The following is a 21,707-nucleotide window of genomic DNA, read 5'->3' as shown; positions in this document are numbered from 1 at the left end:
GGTAGAGCTCCCCAGCTCGGCTGTCTGCAAACACCACCCCACCTCTGCTCACCACCTCGGCATTAAATATGCATTGGGGCTGATAAATGGCTCCATCACACTGATCACCACCAGGCTGTTGAACAAAGTGCTCGGAGCACGGACACTTCCCTCGGGAAGGGCTGTGCCGAGGTAAACTGGAGATGGCTGGGGAGGGAGGCAGCTCCCAGCAGCACAGGCTCACTCCCCTCTCACAGCCCCTGCTCTTCCCACCGGACAGAGGTACATTCCTGGAGGTGGTATGTGAGCCATCCCCGGATAAATCAGTCCCCTCAGGCTCTGGGTTCGTGTCTGGCCCTCTCTGTTTTCAGGTCAGGTTTGGAGCGGATGAACACCCCCAAATCCTCCTCGCTTTTCAGCCCTGTTGGGTTTGCAGAGGTACCAGCTGGGGCACAGGGCTCCAGGAACAGTGACCGTGAGACCCTGGCATGTTCTGGGAAGGTGCCCAAGCCTCCAGTGGGCAGCAGGAACCACAAGCTTCCCCAGACTTTCCAAGCCTTGGCAGTGAAGGACACACAGCCACCTCCCTTTATCTCCCCCAGGCATCTCTGTAAACACTCCTTTGACACGGCAGAGGATTTTGGTATCCCATTCCTCCATCCCTTGCCACAGGGGACTCAGGTGCTCTTGGAGCGGCACCAGTGCTGGTCACTTCACCATTTCTCACCCTCCCAGCCATCTATAGGGAGATGGAGTGAATCCCACCTGTGCAGAGCACAGCACACTGTCACTTGTCCCCAGCCATGTCCATTCACTTGTCCAGCAGGGAGGCTCCAGGACTGGAGGCTCCGAGTCTTCTGTTGTGGAGAAGATGACTGAGAAAGGAGCCTGCAGGGCCAGAGAAGATGCCCCCAGCCCAGTCCCTGGAGGGGGATGCCCACACTTCCTGGGCCTCCCAGGACCATAAAGAGAAGGGGTGGACTTCCATTGCCTTCAGTAGTTTTACAGGGTTTAATTAAATGCCCAGAGAGAAGGAGGGAGGGGGAATAGCTTGCCTAATTAATAAAACAAGACGAAATTAACAGCTGCTACGAAGCTGCTGAACTCTTATGCTACTTTCTCAGACCAGCCCTTAAGAAGTAAAGCAATTTCAGAGTATGAGGCTTTCTCAGACTCAGAAGGCTTTTAGGCAGAGAGCTGTGCTGGGAACCTGAGGAACAGAATCCCTTAAGGACAGGTATTACAGAATGCCTCAGGAACTCTGTAACAAGCTCACTGGTCGTTAAACAGGTGAAAAACAAAACAAAACAGCCAAATCCAGGCTCAGTGCAACAAGTCAACCTGCCAGGGATCGACACCTGGAAGCTGTTACTCCTTACCCAAAATTCCCTCCCATTAACATCCCTCTGTCAGGCTGTGTCCTCCAGGACACCTTGTACCTCAGCATCCCAATGCTGCTCGTTCTACACCTTCTTCCTTTTCCAAAACTGCCACTCCTTCTGGTTGGCAGAGGCAAAAAAAAAAAAGAGAGAAAATCTGGTCTCAATAACAGCTAAGTTTGATTTAAATGTGGAACATGGGTATAGAGAACACAGATTTGATCAGGAGGCCTGGAGAGCAGCAGTTGTGCAGCCTGGCTCCGTGACTTTTCTCCAAGCAGCCTTTCCCTGGCTAAGCTGGTGCCTGACAAAGGATTATTTCGAAACATGCAATGATCTGACTCTAACATGGAGGTCTGAACCCAGTAGTTGTGCCTGGGGCTCGTGGAGCTGCTCCCATCCCACCACTCAGAGGGTTTAAAACAAGGAGAGGGAAAAAGAAGCATTAAACAGGTATTGTCTGGGCTAATCCTGGCCTGGCAGTGAAGTGCACTTAAAATGACCCTTCCCTAAGCTTCATCTCTCTCATTTGACATTTCTCTTATTCGAGGATCTTTCTGGCTGCAACATCTATTTCTCTGTCAACAGCCCTCGGTGCATCTCCCTTGCTATCTTTAGTCTCCGTTTATTGATCCCTCGTTCCTATCTATCCATCTAACTCTTTTGTGCTTATTTCTACCCGCCACTCCATTTACTGCAGTACACCTGTCCTGTTTTACAATGTGCAGCTCATGTCAGCCCCTTTTCCAGCGTTTTCCCTTCCCTGGTGAGGAGGGACACCAGGCAGGGCACTGCACGGCTGCTGGGCAGGGGCTGGGAGATGAGCAGCCTGGCAGGCAGAGCTGCTTTCTGCCAGGGAGAAACCCCCTTTGGCAGGGCTGGAGCATCCCCTTGACTGCGCCTGGGAGGGAGTTAAATAAAAATCGGGCAGCAGCCACCGGAGGTGTGATGCCGGACCTTCTGCCCCGCAGCTCCTGCTGTGACACACCTTATCGGAGGAGATTAGTCAGAACCTCGATCCTAATGCTGCCTCTGAATCCCAAACACCAGCCCTACCCTTGGAGATAAGGGCATCTGTGTCAGCGGCGTCAGCTCACCACGCCGGCTGCTGGATCAGGGCAGAGCAAGGAACAGGGAAAGGCAGATGAAGGGAGAGGAAAAAAAAAAAAAGGCCGAGAAAAGAGGGAGGATGAAGGTGTGCCCTCAGAGCTGCTCTTGTTTCGTTTTCACCTTTCATGTCTCTAAAGGTGAACTGGGAAAAGAAGAGGCCAAGAACAAAGCCCTGTCACTTACTCTGGCTCGTTAACTCATTATCCTTAATGTGTGCCATGCTGTGGCAGGCAGAACAAGGTGAAGGAGAAGGATTTTCTGTCTCAGAGCAGGGAAATAAAGCTCCTCCCTACACGGCAGACAGCCACTCTCACAGGGTTTGAGCTGACAGATGCCCAGATTGTCCCCCCCACTCCTCCCCGGGGCTGGGCAGAGCTGAAACCCTCACACAGCATCTGGCCCAGATTTTCCTGATCTTCTGTGGGACCAAGCACGCTGGAGGCCCCTTCTCTGGACATCACCAAGCCCACGTCTACTGTGCACAGAGCATATCAAGAGTGACACACAAAACCACTGGGACATCCATCTGTCACAAAGGTTGGCAGCTGGAATCTCTTACCCTCTGCTGAGGAACGGGGCTGGAAGCATTAACACAGGCTCAGACTCGCCAGCAGTCACCACAGCTACATGTGGTGCCAAAGGTGGGGATGGAAACCCAGACCCTGGGCAGAAGGTAGGTCTGGATCCTCAGCAAGTGCCCCTTGTGTCTATAACAGCTTTCCTAAGGATGGTTCCTAACTGGAAAGCAGCCTGCCCTCCAGGCAAAGCTAAGCAGGTACATTTACAGAGTGTGGACTCACCTGGAAAGCCAGAAGAAAGTCCAGCACTTGTTCTGAGTGAAACTGAGACCTCAGAAAATCCCAGGGAATCCCCAAATCCTGAACCCGCCAAGGAGTGCGACGTGACTGCTCCCAGGAACATGGATAAAGGCTGAAGGGGGAACATGCAGCTCCATGAAAATATGGCCAAGGGAACTGCCAAACCTGACACCCCTCTGTAGAGTGAGTGCAGACAAATATCATGGCAATTATCTCTGGGAAAATTTAGGGGTTTCCACTGAGCACTGTCCTGTAGGGTGGTATCCAGGAGGACAAAGCACTGCAGATGTGTCCTGAGTCACAAAGGACTTGTGCAGTAGAAATCTTGAGGCTAAACCTCATGGCCCACAGCAGCTCAGGGACAGAAATTCTCCATTTCTCTGCCTGGTTTCATGGACTTCTCAGGCTGGCTTGTTTGGTTGAGAAGGTGTTCCAACCTGGGCCATGGCTGGTTCATGACCACCAGAAGATAAGGGGACATCCTTCAGGGACAGGATGTTTTTAGGGACCCAAATGCTCATCCACACTGCAGAAGAAAGAGGAGGGGAAGGGAAGGAAGGAGAGGGGAGGGGAGGGGAAGGGAGGAAAGCTAATCAGCCTTAATTAGGCTCATCAAATATTCATCTGGTAATTTCTCTGAATTTACAGAGAACATTAGCAACATCAATACAATTCATTGGCTCTTTGAAGATCTGCAGCATGATGCAGAGCCACTCCAAAAAAGAGAGAACAAGCTGGGAAGGAAGGGCATGGGTTTAAGCAGGCAGTGAAGTACTGTGGGGATGGGAGGCCTCAGGCATTGAGATTTGCTCCATCAGGACCTTCAGAGATGCTGAGATTAGCTCAGGGCCCTCCAGCTGCCAGGACACTCCCCTGCCCTGCATTCCAGCTGCGACTGAGGCTGGAGAATGGAAAAGGCATAACAGCCAACTGCTCCCTGCAAACAGGTCCATCAGTCTGAGCTCTCCCAGAAAGCACAAGCTACGCCCATCATGTCTGACAGAAAGCAATCAAGCCAAGGCCAACTTACAGGGAACCTTTGCCATTGCTCTGCAGTAGAAAGATTTCCATAAACTGCTGGTTTGGTTGTTTGTTTTTTTTTCATGAGACATTTTCTCTCAGTTTGTCTTTCACTAAAGGTCATTCTTAAAGACAGCAGCCCACTGGCGCCCATCAGTCAGAGGCTCTGACAAGCCAAGGGTTCTGTCAGACCACATTTTGCCTCAGGGTTTTATGTTCAACATTTTCTACTTTCCTAACAGAGTTTTCCCTCCGAGGCCAGCACACCATCAGAAAACAGGGAGCACCAGTACAAGGTAGAACGTGGCATAGGAGAGGTCTCACCAATCCATGTCACTGCTGGGGAGGTGCAGGAAATCTCAAAGCAGACATTATCCAGGTAGCAGGATACAGTCCCAAATTCAGGAGTGTCCAGATAATGGCGAGATATGCAGGGATCACAGGGAATGGGAATAAGACTCCCTGGAAGAGTCTTGTAAGAAGAGCTTGTATCAGCACATGATATTAAGAATAATCATTTACACTTCCCTTCTGTGGAGGGGGCTGGAAGGCAGGCACGAGCTGTGTCTGCCAGAGTCATGAGTTCATTAAGGATGCAAGGGGTGGCCCAGAGAGACCTGCTCAGGACACCACCTGGGGCCCCCACCTATGGATTAAAGACCAGGTAGGAGGGAGAAGGGAGTGCCAGGGAGCAGAGAAGGCTCACTGTGCAGTATAACACCACGTAGTTGTTCATAGCTGTGGTATAGATAAATGATTTAAAAGCTGAAGTAGGGTGAACCACCAGAGGCCCCAGAATAAGCTGTAGGGGCAGCACTATGAGCCCGAGCCCTGAAGCTGTGGGCACAGGTGATGTGGGACCCCCACACACACATCTCATGGATGGCAATGTAAACTTGGGAGCTGAGCAAAACCCCCCTCAGGGGTAACAGAAGCATCAGACAAGGAGCTGTCACGTGGATGTGCAAGGTTAACAGGTTTAGTCAAGTCAGATGCAATGTGACCTCACAGACGAGTGAAGAAAGAGCCTGTTGGAAAACACATAAAAACAGCCCAAAGTGGACTCCAAGAGAAGGAATCCCCCGTGGTGAGGGGCTCAGTGCTCCTGGCAAAGAGCTGAGGAGGGTCATGGCTCCTTGCCCCCACTGCCTGCACCCCGAGGCACCCAGGGGAGCCCAACACCAGGGGGAATACGGGCTCTGACTTACAGAGCAGCTTTAACTGCAGCAGTGCTGATGGCATTTGTTAGGTATTGATTGCACAATCGATAGGCTGTCAGTGTTAGCAGCGTTTTAACTGGACTGGTAATAAAAACAACTGTTCATTGCATTTTTGGTTATATTGTTAAAATTTTAAACTAGGCAAACAGTACATTTTGAGGTTTGGCATGAGAAAGGTGCATTTAGCTTTTGGCAGATAACATCCTCCAGCTCAGCTAACACATCTCTGTCCTGCCCTGCCTCCTAGAGTGGATGGGATACAGGGAACTGCCATGCCCTGATAGCTCAACACCATCCCTTTCACAGAGACCTGGTCAGAGCTAGCACCTCTCAGCTCTTTCCCCTGCCAAGCAACGTTCATGGGTCAGGGCACAGGTCAACTCAACTCCTCCACCTCACACAGCTGCCCACTGTGGCTGTGTGAGCTCTGAAAGCCCCTTCAGCAGCCCATCTCTGCCTTGCTTCCAAGGCCTTGGCACGCCAAGGCAGAGTGGAAAAGCACAGAGCTCTGCTCTCAGTCTGCTGCTGATACCACTGCAGAGGCAGCTGAGGGGACAGCAGGGACTGCCTCACATCAGGTAGCTGAGCCACATCCCCAAGAGCAGCCCAGGTCAGAGGCAGGAAAGAGAGGCTTTAAACCTCTGTGAAGGACCAGTCTGCCCGTGGGAAAGCACGTCCATGCCCATGTAGACAGCATGTTACCAGTTCATATAAGCACCTGAGGGTATTACAGCGTGCCGAGCCCCTGTAGCAGCAGGAAGCCCTTTGCTCCTGTGCATGGGGATCAACAGGATCCCTCTTCAGGGTAGAGGACATCCCCCTGTGGCTGCTGGGGCTTCCCACCTGCATCTGCCCACAGCACTAACCTGGGTCTGAGCAGGGCTGGAAGGATGTTGTGGGGCTGAGAAAGCACCCAGGATATCTGCCCGCAAGCAAGAGCTCAGCCCCACACCAACCTCAAGCCAGAGGGTCTGTTCCTCTTTGCTTCACCTCCTGCAGCCTTCCCCAGGATACTTCTGGGGGCAGATATAACAGGCACCATTCTGAAGACTTGCCTGGGCCTGACAGCCCCCCAAATTCTGCCCCAGTGTGAGGCTGCTCAGCCCTGGCAAAACCCCTCTGTGTACCTGTGTACCTGTGCACGCTGCACCTTCTCAGTCCAGAGGCTTTGCCCACCATGAAAACCAGGTGGAGGGATACAGAGCAGTTTGGTCACCTGGCAGAGAGCTGGCTAGCCCCAGATCCCTCATCTTAAGCAGGGACTCTTTGCTCAGCTTCCCCCAGCACCCCAAATAAACCAAGCTGTTCTCCATCTCTTTTGCATGCTCCCCCTGCAACTCCTCTCAGCCTCCATCCCTGTGCCTGGCAGTGTATCAGTCCTCCCAGGGGCAAGAAACAGCCTGTCCTTACAGCCCACTCAGGGTAACATTTCCCCACAACAGGCTCACTTTTAATTTGCTTACCCAAGCAATAAAGCAGAAATGAGAAATGGCAGCTAATTAAAAGTATTGATTCCTGTGGCATTCAAGACTGTCCGGACTGAGTCACAGGGGGAAAGAGGGATGAGGAGCCTGGAAGAAGAACAGGGGACAGTAAGGCTGCAGTGCTGCAGACAGGTGTCTGCAGCAAATAACAGCTGCTCTGACAACCCTGCTTGTACAACACACTGTCCACAAGATACCAGTTCTTTTCTTTACCAGAAAAATCTCCAAGATTCCCATTACATCAGCTCCATGTGAACCCTCGTTTGACATGGCCCTTTTATTTCTAAGGCTAGCTGGTGGTAGGCAGACAAAAATCCTGAAAAGGGGGAAAGGCACGTTGGGGATGTGTTTGTGCAGCGATGGCACAGCGCACTCAAAGGTCACCGCTCGCAGAGCCCTCTGACCTTCACATCTGAGGAGTCACACGCAAACACACAGAAGATGTTGTCTTTGTGACTCAGGTACACACAGGACTCAGAGGGTGCCCAGGGCCAGCAAATCCAGACAACTTCCAGCTCATCTGCTCTGCACACACCCCTGGAGCCTCCCTGCTACGAGACGGGTTTTAAAACCAAAGTCGGCGCCTGTCGCTGCCTGTCCGTGGGGATGGGAGCAGGGGAGATGGAGGACACCAGCAGGTCTCAGGGCTCTGCCATGGCCAGGTTTCTCTCAGCAGAAATACACAGTTCATGGGAATGTACTCAAACTGAAAGACAGTAGGTTTAGATTTGATATTAGGAAGATATTCTTCCTGCGAGGGTGGTGAGGCACTGGCACCAGAGGAGTTGTGGATGCCCTATCCCTGGAAGAGTTCAAAGCCAGGTAGGATGGAGCTCTGAGCTACCTGGTCTAGTGAAAGACATCCCTGTACATGGTAGGGGGTTAGAACTAAATAATCTTTAAGGTCCCTTCCAACCCAGGCCATTCTGTGATTCTATATAGGTGAGGAAGATGCTCATGACAAGAAAGGAGCTGGAGTTGCCTCTGCCAAAGGGAACAGGGTACCCAATGCAGCATTCTCTTCTGAGGACTCAGAAGCAAGGAAAAACCTGCAGAAAATTCCTTTTCCTCTGAATATGCCCCAGAACCTTCACAGAGAAGTGCCAGACTACCTTCAAAATTTCTTTCCTTCAAAACTGTCCTGTCAGCTTCCTCAGCAAGGTTTGCACCCACCTCATGGGGAGATCTTCCCCCATTGCCTGGTGTGTTATCCCAGCTTCCCCTGAGCTCCAGGGGGGAATTCAGGCACACACTTGGGCTCCTTTTTCTCACTTCTTCAAGCCTGTCCTGTTTTCCCCAGAGGGAAGCCTGCTCTGCCCAAGCTCTTCAGGCCATCCTGCCTTGCCAAGGGGGCAGTTCTTCCTAAAGCACAGCCAGGCACGGAGAGGGCCAGTGGCCGCTTCACCAGCACCCCCCTGCCACCATCCCACACCACACACGGGGATCACAGCACTGGAGGGGATCAAAGGTTCTGCAACAACTGCAGGTAATCCATCCAGGCAGGCAGGCAGAGGGATTCACTCTCTGCAACAGACTTTATCTGGCTCCAAGAGGGATAAAACTAAATCCTCTACTGTATTTCCCCTCCACTCTCTAGTCCAGAAGATGTAATGTGACATGTGGCCGAGATCAAAAGGCAATTTTAGGAACAATTCCAGCAGAAATGTGCCACTTGGGGCAGGGAGGGTGCAAGGATGACTGAAGTCACAGAGGAAGGAGAGGGAAGAACACCTGCAGTCTAAAAACATCCCTCCTTGCAGACCCTAAACCAACTGCACGGAGGAACCAGCCAAGGTAGGTGCCCCCATAAGAGGTGGCAAGTTCACAGGTAACGAGTCCTGTCACCTGCCCCAAGCCTGGATCCTTGCTCCAAGCCCCAGCTCAGACCTGCAACCTTGCCAAAGCTGCCTGGATCCCACCCCCTGCACTGCCCAGGCACAGCTTGTCTGAACCGTGCTCTCCCAGCAATGGGAAGAGTCTGCTAGGCTCTCCCAAACCCCACCCTGCTCCAGCTGAGTTACTGAACACCATCTCAGCTTGAGCCTTTCCTCCGTGGACCACCAGCCTGGGGAATTTCTCTTGGGAGACCACCTGCAGTTCTGGGCTGAGGAGGGCACCAGGGAGAGTCCCATGATGGGACAAGGAAACCTTCACCCTCAGAAGCCCCAAACCAGTGGGACAGGGCAAGAAATGGTGTTGGGAAGGCACCCAGGATCTTCCATCCAGCCCTCCAAGGGAGATGGTTGAGATGGCTGCACCTCCTGCTCACCATCACCCTGAGCTGCTGTCATGGCAACATACACTTGGATTCAGGAATCCAAGTACTTCGGATTGGGTACTTCTGCCTGTTTAACCAAAGAGAAGGTAGCACCAGGAAAGAAGGGGAGTGAGTCAAAGACCATGGGAGCTCACAGACAGGCTGGCCTAGAACTGCATGATGTGCAGGTCTGCAGCCTCCTGCCACCTACAAGAGGGGTGCATTCATCCACTTGGGTTCTGCTCCTCATGGCTGGGAAAAGCGCTCATGGGGATGGTGATACAGCCCCCACACCACACTGAGACCCCACATGAAGACAGGGAGATAGAGGACTTTGGCTACACAAGAAAAAACTGGGACCCAACACCCACCAACCTGTGTGGTGTGCTGGGTGCTCAGCACCAACCTTCCCCTCCAAAGGGCAGACCACACCTCAGAAAGGTCCTCAGATGCTCATCAGGGGCTGCAAAAAAAACACACATTGCCCAGCACCACCACACCCCCTTTGGCAGCAGTTCCTCTGTGGGTGGGCAGGGGCTGCCCTCTCCAGTGGTTTCCCAGGAGCAGCCCCAGGACAGGGCACATCCAGCATCACCCATGGACCACAGGAACAAGCTGAGCACAGAACCTTTGCTTTGGAACCCTGCTCATACCTGCAGGAGAAGCAGGCAGTGCTTTGATTTCAGAGCTATTGAATCCAAATGAGAATGAGCAAGCCATTCCCCCTCCAGGAAACAGCTGCATGGGAGGCTGGTGACCTTCTACACCACCTCCACATCCCAGCCCCTGGAGAATGGGTGGAATCTCGCTTGCAGCAGCCCTCTGCATGCAGTGCCTCACTCCTGGGATGGCAGCACCAGCACCACTCACAGTCCTTGGCTCCCCTGGGTGCAGAGGAGGCAGGAGCTGGGGGAGGAAAAGCCACCTAGGGAGTTCTCAGAGGCCCATGCTAGAGAGCTTGGAGTTGTTTCCAAACTTCCCTGATTTTCAAGAGACTCCGGTCCAGCTAGTGTATAGGAGAGACACAAGACAGAGCAGGACTGGACAGCCAGACCTCACCTCAGCAGTGCAGAGCAGCTGTCAGAGAGGCACAGCACTGAAGAGCAGCAGCACCAAGTCCAGCAGCAGCAAGAGCAGCTGTGCTGCTGATCCTGCCATGGCACACACCAGAACCACAGGCACCTGGGCTCCTGGTGAGCCATGAGCCAACCATCCCCACAGCCCCTGTGCTTCACACCTTTCCCCCAGCACTGCACACACCACGGCAGATCTCACCTGGCTGAGCCTGCTGTGCTGCAGGACTCCAGGCTTCATGCCAGACCGTGGGCTCAAAGCTGCTCTGAAACCTCAAAATCCTGTGGTCCAAACTCACACAAACCTTGCTTGCAGCCTGCTGACCTAACTTCCCTCTGGAGAATGGGCAAAGCCAGGTGGTCTCCTGTGCTGCAGTGTCCAGCCCTGCTGTCCACAGCCTAAGAAGAGGTTATTTTGGGGCTTGCTCCAAATGGCCTGTTCATGAACATCTTAAGAGAAACAAAAAGCAGGCTTCTGGGCGCCAGGAGTCATCACTGTTGTGTCCTGCTGAGTTGTCTCCATTTCCCCCAGCTGTGAAATGGGTACTTGCACTTCCCAGAGGTCGATGAGAGAGCTTTTTCTGGGTATCATCCAGGGATGACTATTTCATTCCTAGAAATGACGCTCAGAGGGGAGAGAAACGCAGCATCACACAACACATTTCTGGTTGATTCACCTGAGCATCCCAGCTCTTTTCCCGCAGCTCTGGTAGAAGCAGGTGAGGCCTGAAGATGCACCCTCTGGCAGCAGAAAACATCTCTGCAGAAGTCAGGGGGCTTCCCTGCTTCAATGGCATTGCGTGGGGGGCTGCCTGGTGAAGCACACACATTTCCCCCTGGTATGACCTCTCTGAATTTCAATATATTTGCTCCATATTTGACCCCTCCCATCCACAACCCACAGCTGAGAAAGCTTCTCTTGTCCAGGGGATAATTTTTAGCAATGGCAGAGATCTAAAAGAAGGAAACAATTAATAATATATAGCCAAACAGCTCAGTGCATTGTGGTGCTGGGCAAGTCACTGCAGGGCACTGAGCAGACCCTTACAGTGGATACTCTTGGGTTTTCCTTCTGGATGCCAGCCCTGAGGAGCAGCCTTTGGCAACCCTCTGCTCCCCCTCTCCAGGAGAGCCTTAGCAGAGAAAGGTAAAACCACCTGTGAAATGGGCAGCAGCCAAAACTGTGTCTGCTGAGCCCCGTGTCCGCTCTGCCAGGAATTCAGGCAGCCTGCAAGTGCAGCTGTGCCATTGTGTGCTTCCCTCCAACATCTGCCTGTCCCGCTCACTGAAAAAAATCATGGAGCTGCTGCTAATTTCATTAGCAGGCCCGTCAAGCGGTTCATCAATCCATGATTCCCTGGCTTGCCGCCTTGAGGAAACAAGCGGGATCTGCTCTGAATTCACAAAGCCATCCCCTGGGGTCATTTGTCTGAAGGCTTAAAATTTCCCGAGTGCATTATTATCTCGGATTAAAACCGAGGGGGAGGGAGGGGGTTTGATTTCTTTTTCTCCCCGTCCGCAGGAATAAGTCAGACAGCCCTAAGCTGCCGGCAGCTCCCGACCCCGGGGAAGGGGCAGAGGATCCACTGTCCCCGGCCAGCCCCGCTCCGCCCCGCAGATGAGGCAAAGCCGTCGGAGCGGGGCGCAGGTCCGGGTGGAAGGAGCTTCGGGAAATATTTGGGGTCGTGTTGCCGAAGGGTGGGATCCCGCCGCCCGCGCTCTGAGAGGTCCCCCTGTCCTCACAGAGGGTCCTGCACGGAGGGTCCCGCCCAGAGAGTCCCCCTGCCCGCCCAGAAAGTCCCGCCCAGAGGATCCCGCTGCCCACCCGGAGGGTCCAGTACAGAAGGTCCCCCACAGAGGGTCCTTCGCCTGCCCGGAGGGTCCTGCACAGAGAGAGGGTCCCTCGCACGCCGGATCCTGCACGCCCAGAGAATTCCGCACAGCCAGAGGGTGTCCCCCCCCCACCCGCAGAGAGGATTCCACACAGGGGGTCTTGTTCGGAGGGAGCCCGCACACCCGGAGGGTCCCGCATACCCCGAGGGTCCCGCACAGGGGATCCCACCCGGAGGGTCCCGCGCACCCGCAGGACCCCGCACAGGGGATTCCACCAGGAGGACCCCGCACATCCCGAGGACCCCGCACGAACGCGGCGGTTCCGTGGCCCGCAGCGCTCTCTGCCGGTCGCTGCCGCCCCTGAGCCCCGCAGCGCTGGGCTGGGGGTGCGGGAGGAGCGGGGGGTCCTGGTGGGCTCCGCAAAGAGCCAGCGGCAAACTCAGGGGCGACAACTCACAGGAAAGGGGGAAGCGGGGAGCCAGGGCTCGTGCCGTTGTACGGAAAAGCAGGACTGAAACCACCTCGAGTTCAATGAAAAGGGTCTTGGTAATAAATGTAAAGGGAAAAAAAAAATCATCCAAACAGAAAATCTACAATTTAATTTAGAGATGACAAAAAAATACCTTCTTATCGTACTCCAAATTCTAATTTTCATAACAGAACCGTTCCTACCCCACCAATCCCAAAAAAGCAAGGCCATTGTTTTTAAATGGAAAATGTTCATATGAAATGAAGAGAGGCAATCTCTCGTTGGAGGCAAAAGAAAGGACAAAGGAAATAACCTGTTTTCCACTATCAACCTTTCTGAGTTGATGCTTCCCTGTGTGCCATCCCATTATTTTAGCCGAACTCTCAGCTTGATTTGACCCAGCACATGAATCTTCTTCTCCACCAAACGTTCTCCTGTTGGAAACCAGCCCTAGCCCACCCCACAGATGCCAAATGGGTGCCCCACATGCCAACACATGGGTCAGAAGCAAGAAAAGAGGTTGCATCCTCCAGTTCCAGCATCTGCCCAGTACCCCGAGGTATGGGTGGTACTGCTGCTTGTGCTGAAGTTGCTGCTGCTTGCAGGTTTTTGGGGCTGTTCCTGCACTGCACCCCTCACCATCAAGCTGCTCACACCGTGGAGCCCACAGGGCTGCAGCAGGGCTTTGCTGGCACACACAGTGGTGCCACGTTTCCACCCTCACACGTGTCCCTGTGGCTCTGCCACTCATTTCTCCTCCAGGAGGCAACTGGTGTGCAAAGCCCCAAAATTCCCGCTGAGTACAAGAAAACCTCCTGCCTAAGAAAATAAATGTGTTCTGTGCTCTCTCTGAGCTACCCACAGCAAAGCAAATATGGGCACAGTTGGCTCCCACCTCGGCTCTGTTCCTTAAAAACATGTCATTTCAGTCAAACCCTTCCTGGCACATCTGGCTGTCATCAGAGAGAGGAGAAAGACAGTCTGTGTCTTCCTCCTGCACGTAGCACAACCAGCCCTGTACCTCGGTATTGCACTTGTCATCCAAGACATCCACAGCCCAAATGGGAATCCCACTGGCTCTGCAGTGGGAGGGCTTGGCAACAGCATCCTCAGGAAGGTGCAGTGCTCTGGGTACCAAACCACCTGCACCAAATAGAGAAGAAGAAAAAGAGAGGCATCAGGAGGCAGCAGCTGCAGGCCCTGCCAGCTCAGTTTCCAGCCTCAGCATGGGTGGTGATGAACTGGGCAGTGACAGTGACCCAGAAATCCTCTCCTTTTGCAGATATAGGAGGTACAGTTTGGCCTGTCTCAGCTGAGTTTTGGTATCTTGAAGGTAAGGAGTCTCTCGGTGCAGACTGGGCGTTCACAGACACTCCGTGGGGACTAATTACCAAAAGTGAGTTATAAAGGCTGAACACAAAAAGCATTTGTAAATATCTGGCTTGTGTTTTGGTCTCTCCATGCCAGGTTCATGTCCCACCTTCTATTAAGGCAAACACAAGGAAGGAGGGTTGGTGGGCACAGACCTTTTGGAGGAGCTGGAAGGAAATGTCATCTGTGGCATTAACCATTCTCCTCATTTTAGTGACCCAAGTCCAAGGTCTCAGATCAAGGCAACGAGAAAAGGGACAGGATGGAGGAGGAGCCAGGACAACCTCCTGATTTGGAGCCATGTCAGGTGCTGCCATCAAGGCAGTGGCAGCAGCAATACTAAGGACCTGAGAGAAGCCCTTGGCAAGGCAGCCACAGGATCTGCCTTGTGAAAGAGCAAACACTGCCTCAGTGCAAGGCAGACATCACACATCTCACTCCTGCTCCCCGTCAGTGCATCCCACCAGGTGAAGCTTTCTCCTCATCCTCAAGTAGACTGTCTGAGCTATCAGAGAAGAAGTCCTCCAGTTCCTGCTGCCTCATCTTGGACTCCAGGGCAGTGATGCGCTGCTTGAGCTTCATCTGGGCATCACTGTACTCTGTCAGGAGCCGGCCAAAGCGGCTGTGCAGTGTGTCCAGGCTTGAGGCCACCCTGTCCAGCTTCTCCTCCATGCTCTTCCCTTCTGCACTTTCCTCTGCAGCTGACTCATCCAGCAGCCCTTCCTTGATCAGTATCTCCCGGCCACGCTCCTCCAAAATCTTTCTGGCATCAGGATACTCTGTGACTGCTTCCATAAGATCTTCCTTTGACAGGCAGAAGAGATCAGAGTAGCCCAAGCTACGGATGTTGGCCGTGCGCCTGTTGCCCATTTTGCTCCCTTTGATGTTGAGGATGCTGATCTCACCAAAGCAGCCTCCTGCAGTGAGCAGAGCATACTGTGTGGTTCCATCATCCGCCACCACAGCCAGCTTCCCCTCCTTGATGATGTACATCTCTTTCCCAATGTCACCTTTCCGGCAAACGTAATCCCCTGGGCTGAACACCTGAGGGTGAAGCTTCAGCACCAGCTCCACCAGTAGTCCTGCCTCACAGTCCTGGAAAATCCTCACCTTCTTCAGTGTCTCCAGGTGAACGTTGATGGCAATCTCTGCCCTTAACTTATCAGGGAGGTTTTTGAGGACCTCCCGTTCGTCCACTGCCTTCTGGTTGGTCCACAGGTAGTCAAACCACTTGATGACTTTGGTTTCCAAGTCTTTGCTCACCTTGCGGAACTGCATGTAGTGCTTGATGGAGTCAATTTTTGCCTGGAACTCTGCCCTGGTGGCATTCATGTTGGATATCATGGATCCCACATTCCCCACAATGGTGGCAAAGATGAGGACCCCGACGAGGAAGTCGAAGATCACAAAGAGATATTCCTCATCCCGCACAGGGGGAGGGGTCTCTCCGATGGTGGTCAAAGTCAACGTAGACCAGTAAAGACAGTAGACATACCCCCGGGTCAGATGCCCATATTCGGGGTCTGTGACATTGGGATAGACCCAGGTGTCCTCTCCAAAGCCTATGGCCTTGGAGATGGCATAATAAATGCATGCATTCCAGTGGATGATGACCAGGATGTAAAGAACCAAGTTGCTGATGCGGAAGATGTTGGGGTGGCTGGTTCTGGTCTCAGTCCTATCAAAGAACTCAAACATACGGGAGAAGTGCAGCAACCTGTTGAAACGTAATTCAGGGCAGTGCAATCCCACTGCAAAGTATGCCAGGTCTGTGGGCAGGACAGAGACAACATCCAGCTTGAACTGTAGGGTGTGGATGTAGTTATCCCGTAGCTTCTTCAGGTCCTTAACCAGAAGGCCCTGTTCCAAAAACCCTAAAGAGAAGCAAATGATATGATTATCTTGGCTTATGTTTGACTCTTCTGTGTGTTTTGTAAGCACTTGAGCAACAGTTTATGGTTATGTCACGCACTTGTGTGCATGAATACACAGGGTCATCCAAATATTACCAGTTCCACCTGCTCTACTCAGTTTACAAGATTTGCTATCACCAAAGCCCTTCATCTGTCAAAAGCCACCTGAAGATATCACTCAGGGTTTCAGTCTGTTGCCATGAAGAAATGGGGACAAAGATTTCCATCCTCCAGATCATGAATTATTGCAGTTCTGACAGAAAACGTACAGCCAACAACCGCATTCCGAGAACATTAAATTCTACCACTTTTCCATGTAGATAATTCATTAGCTGAACTGATGCAAAATCAGAGATACAGACCTTCCAACCATGCCTGAATACTAATAGTAATGCAGGTAATTTTGTACAATTATTCAAAGGTGAAGCTGAAAGCTGGGATGATTAATCCTTCATTCTGAAACTTACTCCATTTCTCAGATCTTTTAATTAGATTCTTTCTCTGGAGACTGCTTCGTACTAGTGAGTGCCAAGGTAGACAAAACACTTCCTCTAACAGAACTGTAGATTAGGCCTCTCCCTTGCAGCCCATCTCCACTTTTATGGGATTAAAGCAAAGCACTCACAATCCAGGACGCCATGAGTTACCTGTGCTTACCTGTGCGCAGGCGGATCACTGTGTCCCCAATGTAGAGAGCATCTGAGATGTAATCTAACACCAGCCAGAGGACAACGTAGGCCTCTTGCAGGTCAGTGAAGCAAGCCCTGGAGGAAGGTCATAAAACAGGGTGCCAGACCAAAAAATCTCCATATTATCTCTAATTATTACAGCTGAATGTAGGCTGATTCTGAGGCGCCTAACTCCGCAACAGAGCTTGGCTGCTGGCCACTCCTCTTCTGGAAATTAAAACTCCCTTCTCTGAAAAATCTGCCCTCCCATGATGCAGGTAAAGCAACGTCTTGAAACCACTTCCCAAATGCAAGTTGTAGCTTTATCCTGAAATCATGGTCCTTTCCAACCAGGGCCAGAGGATGGAGGCTCTGCCTTTGCACAGCACAACTCGCAGTGATAGTGGAGGGTCCCTTTCCTTTAGGTTCCCACCAGCCCCAGCACCACCAGTGTCAGTTGTCTGATCCTGGTTGAGCCACTACAACCAGGTGGAACAGGAGGCTTAGGGAAGGCAGGGCCCCCCAGCTCACCTGGCTACGAGCAAGCACCAGTTATAGAGGACAGGAACTGCAATCACAGCCAGCCAACGGTAATACCAGTCCCCAGCAGGGTCCACCACAAAGAACTGCCATTTCCTCCTGGAAGCAGAGAGAGGCCAGAGCTGGCAATGTATGAATAAAAGGCTAAAGATAGAAAACAGGTTTGGAAGGAACCATCTGAGCCACATCCTTCATCCTTCGCACTACACTGGCTCAAACATTGCTGCAGCTTGAATGCCAGTCTATAAGCTCAAACTGATCCCAGCAGTGCTGAACAAAAATGTCCAGCACTGTTTAAGCTCCTTTATCCCTAAATCTGGACTCAGTAATGTACCAGAAGAGGAAACTGTAAGGCAAAACAGGCATCCTACATGACACAGCACCCCAGTGGCAAAACCAGGAACAGATGTACAGGAGAGGGTGATCAGAAAACTTCTTGTGACATGACATTGCCTCTCCCAGATGAGGTATGAACTGGTGCCAGACAGATCTTAAAAGAAGATTAATTATAGCAGGAAGGAAAGTGTGCTGCAGATCAGTGGCAGCACCAGGAGGGGATGCCCAAGGTCCAGAGCAGCAGCCCTGGGGGCAGCTGGCATGGTGAGGCTGCCACCACGGTGCCTGCAGTCTGCACAGCCCTGGCTCCAGCCTTTGAACTGCTCCCAAGTGTTTGATCCTGCTCGTCTTGGGACTTGCAGATAAGATGTGTGTGCTCCAGTTGCCAGATCTCACTGGAGAAGCCGGGGAAGAGAAACTCTGTGGCTGGGCTGATAGGCTTAGCTGCTGCAGCCTGGCAGGGCAAAACATCCTGTCCCCCCTCCCTCCTTCCCTCCCTTCCAGCTTTTGAACAAGCAAAACTCCCTCCAGTGACAGGAAAGAAACAGCCCACTTGCCAAAAGATTTCCCGTGCCCACCCCGTGGCTTCTGACAGCTTCAAAGGCAAAACCTCTGCCTTGAAGTCTCCTTCCCCAGTAGCACAGGCAGCAGCACCCACAGTGCCTGGAGCGTGGGGACCAGCAGTGGTCCTTCACATTCAGCCTCCATACAGCCACAGACAAGCAGGTGGTCCAGTCTCCCCATTAAAAGTGCTTTTTTTTTGCCAAGAAAGTGTGACTTAAATATTTGGGGTATTGAGAAAGGGACTCTGCTCCCTAGGACATACAGCACTGGTAGGGGGGAAGCACCTGCAGCCAGCCTGGCCAGTTGTAGCACCCACAAGCTCTAATAACCTCAATAACAGTGCTGATGCAATCTCAGCTTTAAATCACCAGTGCTGCCCATGAGAGGTGGCCAAAGTCACTGACATTATGCTGACAGCGGAGCCAGGGCTGGAAAACCAGGCTCAGGGTTAGCCCAGGAAGAGGAAATAATCATCTGCCTCTTCCCAAAGGCTTTGCACTCAGGCCTGCAACTGTGGAGCCTGCTACAGCCATGAACAGCAGCTCACATTTGGGGTTACCACATCGGGGGCTTTTCTTACTTTGGAGCTGAAGTCCTAGAAAACTGCAGAAGTTCCCATCTCATCCCCAGGGCTCACTGGCACTGAGCAGCCCTTTCACACTTCAGCTCCTCCTGGTTATTAACAAACTCCCCTCAACCTCACAGGGCAGAATGGTTTTTTTCTCCCATTACTGGTAAAGACCCAGATATTTTTCTCCTGCAGAAAACAATTATTTCTTGGTGGTTTAATTACCATGTATAATGGTGGGGTCCAGAGTAGTCCATGAGCTTTGCCCTCTAATTAGTCAGCAGAAGAAAAGCCAGGTTATTGCTTTTCACCAGGACTGTGAGCTGAGGAGATGAAAGGGCTGGATTTGAAAGAGCCTTTTCACAAAGCTGTTCTTTGGGGGGGAAGGCCCGGGCAGCAAACACATTCCCTTCATCTCCTTTCATCCTGCAGATGATGGATGAGACTGGCAAATCCCACGTGCCTGTGGCTCCTGGGTGGGATTGCTGTGGTTGTAGGGTGGAGACCCCACACCCCTGGGCTGGTGTCCAGCACAACCCTAATGTGGAACTGCTCTGCAACTGGGGAGGTCTGCTACCTGTCACAAGCCATGCCAGGTGTGTTTCCTACCAGGGCATGGACCAGAGGACAGAAGACTCCACATGCCAAGTCTTTCCCACAGGGACAGACCACCAGGTCCTCTGTGCCAGCAAAACAGCCCAGCAAAGCCAGGCTGGCAGCCAAGACAGGGGCTGGAAAGGGCAGGAAGGACCCTTCCCACCCTGCCTCCCACCTCCCCCTTTCCCATCCCCATCCACCTCCATCAGCCACGACCACTGGGAGCCCCTGAGCACCACGGACAGCTGCTCCAGCCGAGGAGGGCTGGGACCACAGCAAAGGGACCCTACTTGTTGTTTAACTTCTCAGCCTCCTCATCCTCTGGTTCATCACCACCACCTGCAGTCACTGTCGGGAGCTCAGGGCCTTGGAAGCGCTCCAGGAAGGGGTCTGGCCTCTGCTGCTCCTCGTGCAAGCTCCTGTTGGCCCAGTCCCTCAGCACCAGCACCAGCCGGGCTATCCTGGGCAGGGGAGAGAGGCAGAGTCAGGGGTTCTCTACAGAGCAAGGAGAAAGCAAAAGCTTGAGAGCCATCAAGGCCCCCCATCAGGGGGGGCTACAGAGAACAAAACTCTCACAGCTCCCTCTCAAGCCCAAAACCTTCTTTTTCCCCCTTGTAGTGATGATGTGGGACCATAAATATACAAGCAAGAGGGACCACCCTGGTAGAATTCCACAGTTTCTCCCCCAATCCTGATGCCATTTCCACAAGAAATTGAGGAATCTGTGGGTGACTGGGGCAGAGGGGGGCTGCCTGCAAGGGAAAGGAGCCCCTGAACCCTCCTGGGGCCCCAGTGGGGGTGAAACCATCCCGTGCCACAACCCTCTCCATGACCAGTGAGGCACAAGGAGCAGCATTCACAGACACTGGTCCCTGCATCCCATGAATGCCACAGCAGAAGGGGATCCTGACCCCCTGCAAGGCCCCAGTGGGAAAGCCATGCATAAGAGGCTCAGGCTCACCCCGGGCCAGTGGCACACACAGGTACCTGGCCAAGGCTCCCTGGCCTCGGAAAGCAGAGGCAGCTGTCTGCTCCTCCCCATCCAGGGGAGCTCCTCTCCACAGCTCTGAGGAGGTGTCATCCTGGGTTGAGCAGGTCCTGCAGTGGGGAAAAGGGGTGTCACAACCAACACTGTGCCATCATGGCACCTGCCACAGCCAGGGGAACTGCAGGGAGCTGGCAGCAGGGGTTGGGCATCGCAGCCCTGCCCGTGCCAGGTCTCAGCAGGCATGCCAAGCTGGCCTCCCCCTCCCCTGTCCCACCACTGCCTCCCTCCACCACAGCAGGGACCAGCCTGACCTCCTGGTGCTGGGCCCTGTCCCCTCCATGTCCCCCTCTGCTCGGGTGTGGGTGGGTGGGCCGGGGTGGTGGTTGGCTGCTGAGCTCTGCAAGCCATTACTCTTTGCTGTCATCACCACTGTGAAGATATCACAGGCACCTGCAAAAAACAGAAAACAGACATGAGACGTGCAGGACATCATGTGGTTTGAGCCCTTGCATTCCCTAGTCTGCCCTTGCCTTGCATTCCCTCCCCTCCCTTGCCTTGCCTACCCCTCCCCATGCCTTTCCTTTACTTGCCTTGCCTTTATTACCCCTTCCCTTGCCTTGCCTATCCATCCCTTTCCTTGCCTTGTTTTCCCTGACTCCTCCTCCCCTTGCCTTGCCTTGCCCTGCCTTCCCCTCCCTTTTTTGCCTACCCCACCACTCCCGTGCCTTTCATTCCCTTCCCTTCCTTGACTCCCCCTCCCTTTCTTTGTCTCTCCTTCCCTACCCCTCCCGTTCCTCACCTCCCTGGGGCAGCAGTGCCACTGCCGCGAGGTCACCACTGTCCACTTACTGTCCTGGAGTCCCCCGAAGCCTTCAACACTGCGCTGCTGCCTCCGCCGGGCTAGCAGGGGTGGCAGGGGAGCATCCCTTCCCGGGAGCGTCCCGGGCTGCCTCGGCAGCGATCAGCCTTTTAAAACACGCGTTGTCCTGCAAAGCCAAGCCAGGGCTGCCCGCAATCCCGCCCGGGCAGAGAGGCAGGAGAGGTGGCTGGGCAGCACCCCGGCGGTGGCAGCGCGGCCCCGGCTGTGCACGGGGAAGGTGCGCACACGCACGGGCGCGGCTCCCATCGCTCCAGCACACCCGTCCCCTGAGCATCCCGGGCGCCCTGAGCGCTTCAGGGGAGTTAACAGCAGCTTTGTGTCTGGGGACGAAGGGGGAGGAGGGGAATGTGCTGCGCTCGGAGATGCTCCGTTCGCCTACCAGCGTGTTCCCCTCTCCCCGCACCCGTCACCTCCTCGGTGGCCGGAGGGACCCCAGACAACTCCCAGGGCAGAGCCTGGTTGGAGGTCGCAGCCATCCTGAGCAGCCCAGTGACTCCCGAGTCCTCAGCAAACCTTGGTGAAGGGTCACTGCCCACCCCGGGACAGGCACAGCCGGCAGACCCCAGAAGGGCTCAGGTCCTGCCACAGGAGGGGATGGCACCTGGGATGCTTCCCGGGCAGCCTGTGTCTGCTCCTGCTC

General features: G+C 53.5%; 1 protein-coding gene across 1 annotated transcript; it reads right to left on the bottom strand.

The window, feature by feature from the left end:
- Window positions 1-12,832: 12,832 nt before the first annotated feature.
- On the bottom strand, window positions 12,833-21,543 carry CNGA2 (cyclic nucleotide gated channel alpha 2). Its single transcript, XM_027663131.1, has 7 exons — window positions 21,471-21,543; window positions 20,499-20,637; window positions 20,187-20,297; window positions 19,490-19,660; window positions 17,126-17,233; window positions 16,584-16,690; window positions 12,833-15,887 (listed from the first exon to the last, which is right to left on the bottom strand). Exons 1-7 carry the CDS (start codon window positions 21,541-21,543, stop codon window positions 14,464-14,466), a joined length of 2,133 nt encoding a protein of 710 aa, XP_027518932.1. The 3' UTR covers window positions 12,833-14,463.
- Window positions 21,544-21,707: the final 164 nt, after the last annotated feature.

Source organism: Corapipo altera, unplaced genomic scaffold, assembly GCF_003945725.1.
Source record: "Corapipo altera isolate COAL_440 unplaced genomic scaffold, ASM394572v1 107b, whole genome shotgun sequence".
Classification (NCBI taxonomy): Eukaryota; Metazoa; Chordata; class Aves; order Passeriformes; family Pipridae; genus Corapipo; species Corapipo altera.
This window is presented reverse-complemented; position numbering and strand designations above follow the sequence as displayed.